The 14,753-nt window shown below is 42.2% G+C and overlaps 1 protein-coding gene across 1 annotated transcript; it reads left to right on the forward strand.

The window, feature by feature from the left end:
- Nucleotides 1–620: 620 nt before the first annotated feature.
- LOC118494664 lies at nucleotides 621–3,165 on the forward strand. The gene is made up of 3 exons (XM_035999102.1): nucleotides 621–1,442; nucleotides 1,590–1,765; nucleotides 3,160–3,165. The coding sequence occupies exons 1-3, from the start codon at nucleotides 734–736 to the stop codon at nucleotides 3,163–3,165; spliced, it is 891 nt and encodes a 296-aa protein (XP_035854995.1). The 5' UTR covers nucleotides 621–733.
- The last annotated feature ends 11,588 nt before the right edge of the window (nucleotides 3,166–14,753 follow it).

The following is a 14,753-nucleotide window of genomic DNA, read 5'->3' on the forward strand; positions in this document are numbered from 1 at the left end:
ATCGCGCCATGTGTTTGTAGCACGACATGCCGCCAGACCCCGCGTCGTGTTCAGGTCTGGGAACCGGCCATTGGCAGGGCTCAATCCGAGGGGGTGGCTGGATAAAGAGCAGCAGTTGTCTTTCACAGTCCCTGTGCACGCAACAGATCAATAGGATAGCAGCGCTGCAAGCAGCCAGAGCAACGCTTCTGTGGTTTCGAGTGGTGCATTCGCACGGAACCAGCGCCCCCCCACAGACTGTATGTGCTACACAGTGCGCGTGGCCTGACTAGAGTTTGGTTTCTCCGGCAGCTGCTCACAAGCCCTCCAAACGGAGGAGAGTTGCCAGTCAGACAGACCGACTGAGCGAGCAAGCCTGGCCTAGCCACTGCATGTAACCTTTGCTGCCTCTGGAGCGCGTGTACATCGTGTCTAGGCTAATTTGTTCCAGTTTGTTCTTCTCACCGCCATGGCACAATTGTCTTGTCTTTTTCTTTGTCTTTTTCCACCTCGTAGTTTACAATGCGTGTGTGCGCGCGCGCATGCGGATGTTTGTAAACATTTTGTTGTTCTCTCTTGTGCTTGTATTCTCATCTATAATTTCTATCTCATTCTTCTTCTTCACGTTCCCTCCTTTCCCTCTTCTTCGTCTTCCTTTGAGTTCTTTTTCCGCGTCCTTCTCATTCTCCTTCTTTGACGACACGTCCAACAACGACAACAACAACACCAGGGTCGATGCTCCTTCCGCCACTAGATGCCCAGCAAGCCCGGCAGGTACGGACTCAAGTCGTGGGTGGCCTGCGACGCCGGGTCCAGCTACGCGTGGAACATGCAGATCTACACGGGCAAGTCCGTGAGCGGCGCTCCCGAGAGGAATCAGGGCGCCCGGGTGGTGATGGACCTGACCAAGGGCCTGCGGGGTCCGCGCAACGTGACGTGCGACAACTTTTTCACCTCCTACGAACTGGCCCGGCTGCTGCTCATCGAGAGGCACCTCACCATGGTGGGTACGGTGCGCAAAAACAAGCCCGAGCTGCCAAGTCAAAGTTCCAAGTTTGCCTTCACGCCCACCGTCACTCTGGTGTCCTACGTGCCCAAGAGGAACAAGAACGTGGTGCTGCTGAGCACGCTGCACATGGGGGATGCTCGAGTCAGCGCCGGCAGGCACGCCAAACCCGACATCATCCTGCACTACAACAGCACCAAGGGCAGCGTGGACAACCTGGACAAGCTCGTCGGCACATACAGCTGCCGCAGGAAGACGGCACGCTGGCCCCTCGCCGTGTTCCACAACATCCTCGACGTGTCCGCCTACAACGCCTTTGTGCTCTGGCGAGAGCTCAGGCCCAAGTGGATGCGCGGTAAGCTCAACAGGCACAGGGCGTTCCTCGAGGAGCTGGGCAGGGCGCTCGTGACTCCGCTCATCGAGAGACGGCGGTGTCTGCCTCGCACCGAAGATCTCTGTGTGTATATTTGTGTGTGTGTGGTTCTGTGAACAACAATTTAATTGCCAACAACTGCTTCACTGTAATTGTTGTGCATATGTGCCAATGAGCATATTTAACTTTTGATGTACAATGTGTCTTGACATGTACAGCGATGATGAGCAGCCTGGGCCATCTACAACCCCGACAACAAGCAGACAAAGGCCGAGACAGACAGAGACAGAGAGGGGGTGGAAGGAAGAGTCAAACCAGGTCAAGATCTCCAGCCAAGTCAGGACAGCCACACCACAGCTCTGAGCCCTGGGAAACAGAGAGCGATCCTGATACTGCCCCACAAACCAGTAGGTTCATGCCCTGCAGAACATATTTGCACTATTTAGGAACCCCTCTTACTCAAGGAATGAAAGCCCGGCAATGTAGCTCTCTGTGTAATTGTACATGAAGTGTTTTGTAGAGTTTCTAAGCAAAAAAAAAAGAGAAAACGCCTATTGCCACACCTGCTTTTTGCTGTATATATTTGATTAGATTGATTTTATCTCAATTTTACCTTTTTCTATGTTGTATTTGCACTATTTGGGAACCGTCATACTCTGGGAATGCAAGGCCTTTAATGTAGCTCTCTGTATAATTGTGTGCATAAACTGTTTTAAAGAGTGGCAAAGCTAAAAAGAAAAAAAAGCCTATGGCTACAACTGCGTTCTGCTTTCAGCCGAGCGTCAAGGGACCGTCTACAAAGTGCAAAACCGAAAGAGGATACAAAGATAAAATTCAACAGCTTCACTGTTATTAAGCCTAGCTCTTCCAAAATCACTCCACACATCTAGGGCCTCCCTCTGAACATACTACACCCACTATTTTTTGAAAATCTGGCTCAGCCTATTTTTAATGAATTTTTATTGTGAAAAAATGCAATACCGTCAATGTTATTGAGTCTAACATCTTCCAAAATCACTCCATACATCTAGGGCCTCCGTCTGAACATACTACACCCACTAAGTTTTGAAAATCTGGCTCAGCCTATTTATAATATATTTTTATTGGAAAGAAATTCAATACCGTCAATGTTATTGAGTCTAGTGTTCCAAGTTTACTCCACACATCTAGGGGCTCCCTCTGAACATACTACACCTGCCAATTTTTGAAAAGCTGGCTCAGCCTATTTCTTAGGATTTTTTATTGGGATGAAAATTCAATACCGTCATTGTTATTGAGCCTAGTGCTTCCAAATTTACTCCACACATCTAGGGCCTCCCTCTGAACATACTACACCTGCCACTTTTTGAGAATCTGGCTCAGCCTATTTTTAATGAATTTTCATTGTGAAAAAATTCAATACCGTCAATGTTATTGAGTCTAGCTCTTCCAGAATCACTCCACACATCTAGGGCCTCCCTATCAACATACTACACCCACACATTTTTGGATAGCTGGCTCAGCCTATTTATAATATATTTATATTGTGAAAAAATTCAATAGCTTCACTGTTATTGATTCTAGTGCTTCCCAAATCACTCCACACATACAAAGGCCCCTGCTGGTTGTACTACAGCACTTACTTTTTAAAAATAGGCACATCATTTTGGGGAATATTTTGGCGAAAAACCTTTAATGTACAGTATGTGTGGATTCAGTGAGGAACCTGCACAAGATTGTTTCACATGCAGTGCCTTGGAGTGAGAGCAGCACAAATACCAAACAAAAAAATTACCCCTTGGGCTTGTGTGTTGTGTTACAGCCCTAGCTGAAGAGGCTCTAGGTGAGTTTGGGGTTTTGGTCTGGATAACTAAGGGATCCAAAATTTCAACTACTGCCACGATGGTAATTGTACACGAACTGCATATAAGGGAACAGTAACCCCACCCAGAAAAGTAAACAAGAGCTAGACAATTTGTATTTAATGTGTTTTTCCATTATTCGCATTATTAATACAGATTTGAGATTATTTTCTGTGTGAAAATTAACATTGTGGATGTGTTCATTATGAATGAATGTGATATTGATTTTATTTTGTTCTAATAATAATAATGTATACTTTTATTATTATAATGTATAATTTTTAATCCCGTAAGGGGAAATTCCAATGTTTTCACTCTGTTGTTATTACACACGGGTCTGAATTACACACACACGCTCAGTACCTTTACATGCACTAATTGAGAGATGAGTGAGGGGGCTGCCCATGGAAAGGCACCCCGAGCTGTTTGGGGTTCGGTGCCTTGCTCAATGGCATCTTGGCAGTACCCAGGAGGTGAACTGGCACCTCTCCAGCTACCAGTCCACCACCATACTTTGGTGCCTCTCAGTGTCAACAGGTTTGTAATCGGTCAAAAAGCTTCAAAGGTGACAAGGAACACGTGGAAAACATGACCAACACTGAGGGAAAGTTATAAGTTTCACAATGACAATTAAGGTTACATTTAGCAAAATAAACCTACCTTTTCTGCAGAGAAGATTAAGCGATCAGGTGTTCATTATGAATGAATGTGATATTGATTTTATTTTGTTCTAATAATAATAATGTATACTTTATTATTATAATGTATAATTTATTAATCCTGTAAGGGGAAATTCCAATGTTTTCACTCTTGTTATTACACACGGGTCTGAATTACACACACACATGCTCAGTACCTATACATGCACTAATTGAGAGATGAGTGAGGGGGCTGCCCATGGAAAGGCACCCCGAGCTGTTTGGGGTTCGGTGCCTTGCTCAATGGCATCTTGGCAGTACCCAGGAGGTGAACTGGCACCTCTCCAGCTACCAGTCCACCACCATACTTTGGTCCGTATGGGGACTTGAACTCCGGTTCCAAACCCAACTCCATACAGACTAAGGCATGGATACCCGACCCGAGCCCGACGGGTCCCGACGGGTTCGGACAGATATTTAGAAATGATGGTCGGGTTCGGGCCGGGCTCGGTCACATCAGCGTGATAAGGCATTTGTTGTAAAATGGTGCTGCGGCTCCTTTAAGAGAGCTCAGTGTGTGTGTAAAGTGGGCAGAAGAGAGATAGAGAAAGAGGAAGCAGACGTGTAGATGCGACTGGAGCAGAGTTGGTGGAATAAGTTTAAGTTTTGTACACAGTGTGTGCGGTGTCCGAGATAAACCCCAGACTGAAAACCAAGTTCATTCATCTGCTCACCAGAAACGGGATTTTAACCCCGACGTTATATAACGTCGGCCCTGGAGGTAACGAGTCTCCCCTGGTTTTCTGATCACGGTCAGAATCGAAGCAAGCAGGAAAGGTTAACACATTGAACATTTTAAATTAAACAGCTTATTAACGTGCGCTTGTTCCCCCGTGTGCGCTGATGCGCTTATCTGTTGACATTTCCGAATGCCTTCCAGTTGCTTAATAAAAGCGGGCTTTCCACACAAACAAACGTACATGTGTCATTAGTATGAGAAAAAAAAACAACGAGATTTTAACTGTATCGGGCTCGGACATAAATATCATAATGCCTGACGGGCTCGGGCCGGGTTCGGTCACGGCTCTGTCGGACTCGGGCCGGGTTCGGACGGAAAAATTCGGCCCGATCCAGGCTCTAATACAGACTAGCTACTGCCATTCTGCCACCTTTTTTGTTTATATATATATATGTACTGTATATATTTGTTTTTACACTAAGTTTTTGTTGTAGTACAACTACCTTCTCTGGAGTATTTTGTCAGACATTTTTCTATGTAATTTTAACATTTCTTGAGATAAATATACCCAAAAATTATTTTAGTTAGTATTTTTGAATACTAGTAATAGTGAGCTAAGTATGGAAACACTTCTCTTTGTAATAATTAAAGTATTACATGTTTTTAGCAATCCTTAAAATTATGCATATGATTATTTTTGAAAACTACATGTTGTAGTACAACCAGCAGGGGGGGTTGTATGTGTGTAGAAGTTTTGGAGACATGACTCTTTGTTTATATGACATATATTAAATGTTTTTGGCAAAGAATATTCCCCAAAATGATGCATATATGCCTATTTTTAAAAAGTAAGTGCTGTAGTACAACCAGCAGGGGGCTTTGTATGTGTGGAGTGATTTGGGAAGCACTAGAATCAATAACAGTGAAGCTATTGCATTTTTTTCCAATAAAAATATATTATAAATAGCCTGGGCCAGCTATTCAAAAATTAGCAAGTGTAGTATGTTGATAGGGAGACCCTAGATGTGTGGAGTAAATTTGGAAACGCTAGGCTCAATAACAGTGAAGTCATTGAATTTTTTACCCAATTAAAATATATTATAAATAAGATGAGCCAGATTTTCAAAGAATAGCGGGTGTAGTATGTTCAGAGGGAGGCCCTAGATGTGTGGAGTAAATTTGGAAGCACTTGGCTCAATAACAATGACGGTAATGAATTATCAACCCAATAAAAATTCCTAAGAAATAGGCTGAGCAAGCTTTTCAAAAATTAGCAGGTGTAGTATGTTCAGAGGGAGGCCCTAGATGTATGGAGTAAATTTGGAAGCACTAGACTCAATAACATTGACGGTATTGAATTTTTTCCCAATACAAATTCATTAAAAATAGGCTGAGCCAGATTCTCAAAAATTAGCAGTGTAGTATGTTCAGAGGGAGGCCCTAGATGTGTGGAGTAAATTTGGAAGCACTAGACTCAATAACATTGACGGTATTGAATTTTTTCCCAATAAAAATTCATTAAAAATAGGCTGAGCCAGATTCTCAAAAAGTGGTGGGTGTAGTATGTTCAGAGGGACACACTACATGGGTGGAGTGATTTTGGAAGAGCAAGAGTCAATAGCATTGACGGTATTGAATTTCTTTCCAATAAAAATATATTATAAATAGGCTGAGCCAGATTTTCAAAACTTAGTGGGTGTAGTATGTTCAGAGGGAGGCCCTAGATGTGTGGAGTGATTTTGGAAGAGTTAGACTCAATAACATTGACGGTATTGCATTTTTTCACAATACAAATTCATTAAAAATAGGCTGAACCAGATTTTCAAAACTTAGCAGGTGTAGTATGTTCAGAGGGAGGTCCTAGATGTGTGGAGTGATTTTGGAAGAGCTAGATTCAATAACATTGACGGTATTGCATTTTTTCACAATACAAATTCATAAAAAATAGGCTGAGCCAGATTTTCAAAAATTAACGAGTGTAGTATGTTCAGAGGGAGGCCCTAGATGTGTGGAGTAAATTTGGAAGCACTAGGCTCAATAACAGTGAAGCCATTGAATTTCTCCCCAATAAAAATTCATTAAAAATAGGCTGAGCCAGATTTTCAAAAAATAGTGGGTGTAGTATGTTCAGAGGGAGGCCCTAGATGTGTGGAGTGATTTTGGAAGAGCTAGGCTTAATAACAGTGAAGCTGTTGAATTTTATCTTTGTATCCACTTTCGGTTTTGCACTTTGTAGACGGTCCCTAGACGCTCGGCTGAAAGCAGAACGCTCACAGGAACGCGTTGTATTTATCCACATATGTGGACGGTTCTTTCAGATAAAAACCAGGTTGTAGCTTGTTGTCTACCTTACTACGGTTAGATAGAGCTGCCTATTGTGTAAGTAACACGTTTCATCTAAGATTTATTGAACCGCAAACCCGCGAATCTTGCGAATCTGCCAATTTCTGTCTAACTTTACCGAAGTTGGTAATAACACAGTATAATGAATAACATTGCTGAGATGTAGTCAAGAGCCAGACAAAAACAAAACATGAAAAGTTATAATGCAATATGTAGCAATAGGCAGCCTGTGTAAATGCTGTAATGTAGGTTAATTTGCGACAGAATTGTCCATTTAATGTGTTACAATGTAAAACTAAATGCTTTAACGCTGGTACAGATTGCTATAATAATTGGATAGATACACCCAGCTAATATTTGACCATTTATGCTAGACATTGTGGTCAAACCAAAAACACCTATTATAATTCAAGTGTCACCATTATCACCACTTTAATCATATACAAACTACTGTTTTTAGCATTTACATCCGTCCGCCAACTAACACAATAATTAAATTAAATAACCAATGTGTAAATGTGGTTGTACACATTCTATCCCTGTTAACACTCTTATCATTCTGTTTTCTGTCTCTACAGTCAACACTGGTTCTGCGAGTCAAAACAATTGATTTGCAATCCTTCAAATGTGCCTCTCAGCGTCAACAGGTTTGTAATCGGTCAAAAAGCTTCAAAAGTGACAAGGAACATGTGGAAAACATGACCAACACTGAGGGAAAGTTATAAGTTTCACAATGACAATTAAGGTTACATTTAGCAAAATAAACCTACCTTTTCTGCAGAGAAGATTAAGCGATCAGGTGGCCCTCTGCTGTCTTCTGGGTCTGTGGGTTTCTGTAGCCACACTTTTAAACTGTTTTGGCACACACACACACACACACACACACACACACACACACACACACACACACACAGAGAGATAGAAGCACTTTGCAACAGGTTCTGTGTGTGTGTGATTCTAAGGAGCGGAGTCAGGCCTGTGTGGTGTCGTCCATCACTGCGGTTTTGACATGTTGACATTTTCATTCTGTATGGCTAGCATGTGTGGTCAAACATAAAACGCACAGAGCAGCTGTGTGCACTATATTTTGCAAGCACGTTACATTGCATTATAGTTGTCGGTGCTAAAAACATACAATTACTTGCTCAGTAATGTCATGCATATATGTCACAAGTACACAAAATTTGTGACACATACTGTGTCAGTATTTATGTGCATTCCTTGCACGATAAATATGGTGCAATTAGTACGTGCATTCCATAAATAATTATAATAACAGCTTCAAATTAATCTGTTTCAGAAACAACCCCACCACATTCCAAACGTGGGCAGAGACTGTATTGCTGGAAGGTGCTGGACCACAAACACTGGACCAAGAATATTGGTAGAAACACACACACACACACACACACACACACACACACACACACACACACACACACACACACACACACACACACAGAGAGAGAGAGAGATATATAGTCTGTGAGTGGTATTAACCTGTTGGCTTAATGTCCATAGTGAAATAAGCTAGCTAGCTACAGACTAGTGTTAGCTTACATTTAATCACCATTTAATCAGTGCAGGGAAACGTTTAGCAAGATATTCATGTTAAATCATTGTCCCTTCCCCTTTTTAGCAGATTTAACAACAGATGAGTCAGCAGCACCCCAATCTCCCCCTAACTGTGCCCCTCCCTGTCCCAGTGAAGAAGGTGAGCAACATTGTGTTCAATGACATGCCAGTTAGCAACATTGCAGGGAGTCTGTGGGGATTTCTCTGTCTCTCTTGCTCTTTTTACCATTACAAAAAAGAAAATGAAATATTTATTAATGACAGAAATTCAAACACATAATGCACAGATAGCCATAAGAACGGCTAGAGGTAACATTAGCAAGGAAAAATATGAGGCAGTATTAGCTGCTTATAGCTATGAATCCTTTCTTACCAGTTCAGCACACAGCGAGGTGGGGGGTTAGCCTGCCATAGCAGGCTGGGTGCTAACAGTGGCCCGCAGCCGGGAGCCGTTAAGTTATAATAGTCCATTGTGAGGGAATGAGGCTGGTAGCAACCAGCACTTCGCGCAGCTTTAGCTTAGCTGCTACGTCGCCAGGTGAATTCAATCCTCCGTGGGTCCCTGGCTGCATCAGCGCTGAGAAGAGATGAAGTCCTGGGCATCCTTAGGGGAAGAGAGGTGGCGCCGCAGTCCCTCTCCGAGCCTGATGTAGAGCTTAGCGGGATAGTGGAGAGCCGGCCTAAAGACCAGTTTATAGAGCTCCCTCATCAGAGCACGGTATTCGGAGCGTTGTTCAACCACCTCAGGGGAGTAGTCCTCAAATATGTGAATCGGGGATCCCTTGTAGTTCAGCTTGCCCCGAAGCCTGCAAGCCTCACTCACAACCAACTCCCGGACTTGAAATCTGAGGAAGCGCATCGCAACAGGATGGGGCTTGCTGCCAGGGCCCAGTCTTGGAGCGAGAGAGCGGTGCGCCCGTTTGAGCTCCGGGGCTGAGTTCAGCATTTGTTAGCCGAGAACCTCAACCAGGAGTTGAGAGAAAAAAGCCGTCGGGTGAGCACTTTCAATGTTCTCAGGGAGGCCGACTATCCTTATGTTATTTCTTCGAGATCGGTTTTCCAAATCGATGAGTTTAGCTTGAAGCCTAGCGTTAGCTTCAGACACCGCAGCTAGCTCGGCCTCCGTGGTTTTCATGTCTTGACTCGTGGAGTTGGCAAATGTCTCCAGTGAGGAGAGATGCTGTTGGTGATCCAATAAGGTAGTCTGGAAACTATCTAGCCTCGCCTTGAGTTTGGAGAACGCAGTGTTTCAATTCCAATTTGAACTCAGTCATAAGCGCGGCCTTGTGGTCTGCTAACATGGCTGCTAGCGCGGTTAGCACAGCAACTTGCTGGCCATCCTCTCGTCGTAGCGAGGTGTTGCAAAATATAGTTAGGTTAGGGTGACCAGACGTCCCCAGTTTCTGGGGACAGTTCCCGGTTTTGGCGACCTGTCCCCGGATGGAGCTGTCCCCGGAAATGTCCCCGGTTTTCACTGTGACTGATAGACCCGAAATTGGAACGAAATAGTTGTGCACCCTACACGCACAGGCTCAAGACAGCCAGAGCAAGCCTCAGAGCTCAGAGATGTTCTAGAATGCCCATTTTACGATGCTAAAATGAAATTCGCGGACGTTGGTTCATTTCTGTTGTCTGTATTGTTCATTTGTGTATGTTCTGTTGTTGTATATTTTATTCTGTATACTTATGCCCCTGTTTTGTAGATTTCCTGTTTTTGTGTTTATTCTGAAGTGTGTATGTTTTGTTATTCCTGTGTTCCCTGTCCTCCCTTGTTTAGTGTTGTGTCAAGTTTCTGTTTAGTTGATGTCATGTTTTCTGTCTGCTTTTCCTGTTTCCTGTTTTATTTTGATAGTCTGGTTTTCTGTCTTGTCTTGTCCAGTTTACTTCTTGTGTTTTCCCACCTTTGTTGATTGTCCTGCCCCGCCCTGATGTGTCTCACCTGTTGTCTCACCTGTTCCTGGTTTGCTTGTTTCCTAGTGTATTTAGCCTCTGTGTTTCCCCTTGTCCTTTGTCAGAGTGTTTTGTGTCTTCGCCCGGTCAGTTTGTGTCCTCGTGCCGTGAGTTTGTGTTCCTCGTACTTCTTGTTGGTATTCAGTCAGTTTGTTTCAGCGTTTTTTTTTGCATTTTTCCCTGGTGTTTTCCAGTAGCTGTACTCCCGTTTTTTGTTGAAATAAATCCTCGTGTTCTACCCTCTGCCTGCCTCTCTCTGCGTTTGGGTCCTCTTTCCCCTGCTCACTACAACATCTTACTCTTTAACAGAAAGATCGACCTCCTTTAGAAATCCTTTCCATAATGTTGTCAGACACTTTGAATATTAATCTGAGTCTGAGCACTTTTATGAACGTAAATACAAGCTGGACAATTGACGTCCTATTAACTTACATTGTAGCTTGTTTCACCGTTGCCAGCAATCTCATATGACACTGGACCAATGTCAAAGGAAAATATTTCCTCAATAGTTTTAATTGCATCTGATACTCAATGAGCTGTTGCAGAAACAAGTCCAGCGTGAAGCAATAAAGCAAAAGCTGTCAGATAAATGTAGTACAGTAAACATTGCAACATTTCCCTCTGAGGTGGAGTACTTGTGAAGTAGCCACAGTGGCGATTCTAGGAGCAGACCTTTAGGGGGGCTCAGCCCCTAATGAGAATGTAACACAAATATAGTGTATGCAAAAGTGTTAATCTGCACCATGAAATTACCATCTTCTTCATAACTGCACTCCTGCTCTTCCTCTGACAGAGACCCACCATAATGGTTATTATATTGCCAGATTCCAGACAATCGAAATCGAAAGTTTGGGCACCCCAGGTAAAAATTTGTATTAATGTGCATAAAGAAGCCAAGAAAAGATGGAAAAATCTCCAAAAGGCATCAAATGACAGATTAGACATTCTTATAATATGTCAAAAAAGTTAGATTTTATTTCCATCATTTACACTTTCAAAATAACAGAAACAAAAAAATGGCATCTGCAAAAGTTTGGGCACCCTGCAGAGTTTATAGCATGCACCGCCCCCTTTGGAAAGCTGAGACCTGACAGTGTCATGGATTGTTCTCAATCATCGTCTGGAAAGACCAGGTGATGTCAATCTCAAAGGTTTTAAATGCCCAGACTCATCTGACCTTGCCCCAACAATCAGCACCATGGGTTCTTCTAAGCAGTTGTTTAGAAAACTGAAACTGAAAATAGTTGACGCTCACAAAGCAGGAGAAGGCTATAAGAAGATAGCAAAGCATTTTCAGATGCCAATATCCTCTGTTTGGAATGTAATTAAGAAATGGCAGTCATCAGGAACAGTGAAAGTTAAAGCAAGATCTGGAAGACCAAGAAAAATATCAGACAGAACAGCTCGCAGGATTGTGAGAAAAGCAAGTCAAAACCCACGTTTGACTGCACGATCCATCCAGAAAGATCTGGCAGACGCTGGAGTTGTGGTACACCATTCCACTATAAAGAGATACTTGTACAAATATGGTCTTCATGGAAGAGTCATCAGAAGAAAACCTCTTCTACGTCCTCACCACAAAAATCTGCGTTTGAAGTTTGCAAATGAACATATAGACAAGCCTGATGCATTGTGGAAACAAGTTCTGTGGACCGATGAGGTTAAAATAGAACTTTGTGGCCGGAATGAGGAAAGGTACGTTTGGAGAAGAAAGGGCACAGAATTTAATGAAAAGAACCTCTGTCCAACTGTTAAGCATGGGGGTGGATCAATCATGCTTTGGGGTTGTATTGCAACCAGTGGCACAGGGAACATTTCACAAGTAAAAGGAAAAATGGATTCAATAAAATTTCAGCAAATTTTGGATGCTAACTTGATGCCATCTGTGAAAAAGCTGAAGTTAAAGAGAGGATTGCCATGGCCTTCACAATCTCCTGACCTCAACATAATTGAAAATCTATGGATAGACCTTAAAAGAGCAGTGCGCGACAGACAGCCCAGAAATCTCAAAGAACTGGAAGACTTTTGTAAGGAAGAATGGGCGAAGATACCTCAAACAAGAATTGAAAGACTCTTGGCTTGCTACAAAAAGCGTTTACAAGCTGTGATACTTTCCAAAGGGGGCAGTACAAGGTATTAACTCTGCAGGGTGCCCAAACTTTTGCAGACGCCATTTTTTTGTTTTCTGTTATTTTGAAAGTGTAAATGATGGAAATAAAATCTGACTTTTTTTGACATATTATAAGAATGTCTAATCTGTCATTTGATGCCTTTTGGAGATTTTGCCATCTTTCCTTGACTTCTTTATGCACATTAATACAATTTTTTTACCTTGGGTGCCCAAACTTTCGAGCCCCACTGTGTGTGTATGTATGTGTGTGTATATATATATATATATATATATATACAAAAATATGAAGAAAAAACTATTCCACCTGTGTGTGCATGGTTATAATTCTGAAGTGCAAAATAGTTCAGGCTACAGCACAAATATTTTCATCCATAGTTAAGAATAATCAAGTCTAACCTCTGAATTTCTTTTCAAAGTGCACCAGATTGATGCATTTAATTGTTAAAATAGACAAAATGTTCTTACAGGGAAGCATGCCCATGGACCCCCCTAGGGGGGCTTGTGCCCCAGTGTAGTTAGGTCTAGTGAATTTTCTGGTAAACAGCAAGGAACTAAAATAGAAAGTCATAAATTTTTTAGGGCTCTGGTGCTCCATGCTTACACTTTCATATATTGCTTTTTGTTAATGTCCATGACGAGGGTTATTAGCATAGACTGTAAATATTAACAGTCTATGGTTATTAGCAGTAGTTAAGCATTTGGCACACGCCAAATATGATATATTATATGAATCTGGTCCTGTTACAGTGGAACAGTAAATAATTCACCCTGAGACTAGAACCACAGTTTCATGTTGCAAATCACCCGGCAGCTACGCTAAGCAGTTTCATTTCCTTACATATCCCTTTCTCACAAGCTTGTCTCAAATGAGTTTAAAGACAACAAAGTACTTAAATGTAACAAACCAATGGTCAATTAATGAACAACATGAAGTGTGTAATGTGGGAGCAGAGCAAAGCCCAAGATTCAGAAGAGATCTAAGAGACTACAGTAATATGCATGTATCACAGGCTACTACTCATTATATGCAAGGAAACATTTGGGAAAAGTCAAAGATTACTAAAAAAATTGTGCTTATATAAAACATGTTTTAAACTTTTAAACTAATTCTCTCTTTTTTAAAGTATGAAACCAATTTAAAAAGTGGATTGAGTGAAAAGTTATGCCATAATGATGCATTCATATGCAATTTACTGATCTAAAAGTCAGCTTTTTTACAGCTCCCTTTAAACAACTTAAATACATTGTCAAACTTTGTGAAACACATGATTCACATAAACACATACTTTAAATGTATTATCATTGTGTTAAACATTGTAAAGTAAAGCTAATGCATAACCACCTCCACATTTGTTCATTCTGTTGAAATCCATTGGGACTCAAGTGACTCATTTGCTCAGTGGTGAGGGCTTTGAAATGTACAACTACTGTTTCTACTGTGACATGTCACTGTGCTGCCTTGGCTCAAACACGACTCGACTGCTCCCTCTGCAGGTCACAGCCATCAACTCTTCCATGTGTGCGGCATCCTAGCTACCCACTTCCAGATGAAGGCCATGGAACAGGACATGGTAACCCGGCGCCCCTGGCTCCTTGAACACTCCATACCCATTAGCTTTGCCAACTCAGTGGGTGCAGCGCTGCTTTGTGTGGTGGTAAATTTGACTATCATCATCCTCTACAGTCTACCTCTCCTCTCTGCTCCAGTCCATCAAGAAAAGAAACATGATAAAGGTCCAAGGAAAGCCTCAGCCAAGGTCTGCCCCTGTTACTAAACCTTCGGCTTCAAGTCACGGCTGAGAGATTCCGGCTGGTTACGAGACATACAGTATGGACATGTGAAAAGAGTGCAATATGGGTGATTTTGAAGAACACAGCTATGAGGAACTGACATAATCATAACTTTCAGTCGGCATTAAACCAATGATGGGATACGGCATTCAGTCAACAATGGGATTACTTCTATTAGGTAAACTGAAAACAAGGGTATTAGTTGCACAAGCATACAATGGAAATATAACAAAATGGTTGCCATAATATGTAATGAATCTAAATGTTTCTGAGGAAACTGTTTCCTACAAAAAGCTACAAATGTAGCATGTTAGCTACATTATGAGTGCAGTGCTGTAAATATGTATAAAATATTTTTTTGCTCTATTCTCTGATTTCCACATGTGG

Source organism: Sander lucioperca, chromosome 3 (genome assembly GCF_008315115.2).
Source record: "Sander lucioperca isolate FBNREF2018 chromosome 3, SLUC_FBN_1.2, whole genome shotgun sequence".
In the NCBI taxonomy this organism is placed as follows: domain Eukaryota; kingdom Metazoa; phylum Chordata; class Actinopteri; order Perciformes; family Percidae; genus Sander; species Sander lucioperca.

Bases quoted from the DNA above. Each gene is read 5' to 3' on its own strand.
- LOC118494664 (XM_035999102.1), top strand. From the start codon at position 734: ATGCCCAGCAAGCCCGGCAGGTACGGACTCAAGTCGTGGGTGGCCTGC. The intron at 1,443-1,589 runs GTGTGTATATTT...GATGATGAGCAG, and splicing joins GCCTCGCACCGAAGATCTCT to CCTGGGCCATCTACAACCCC.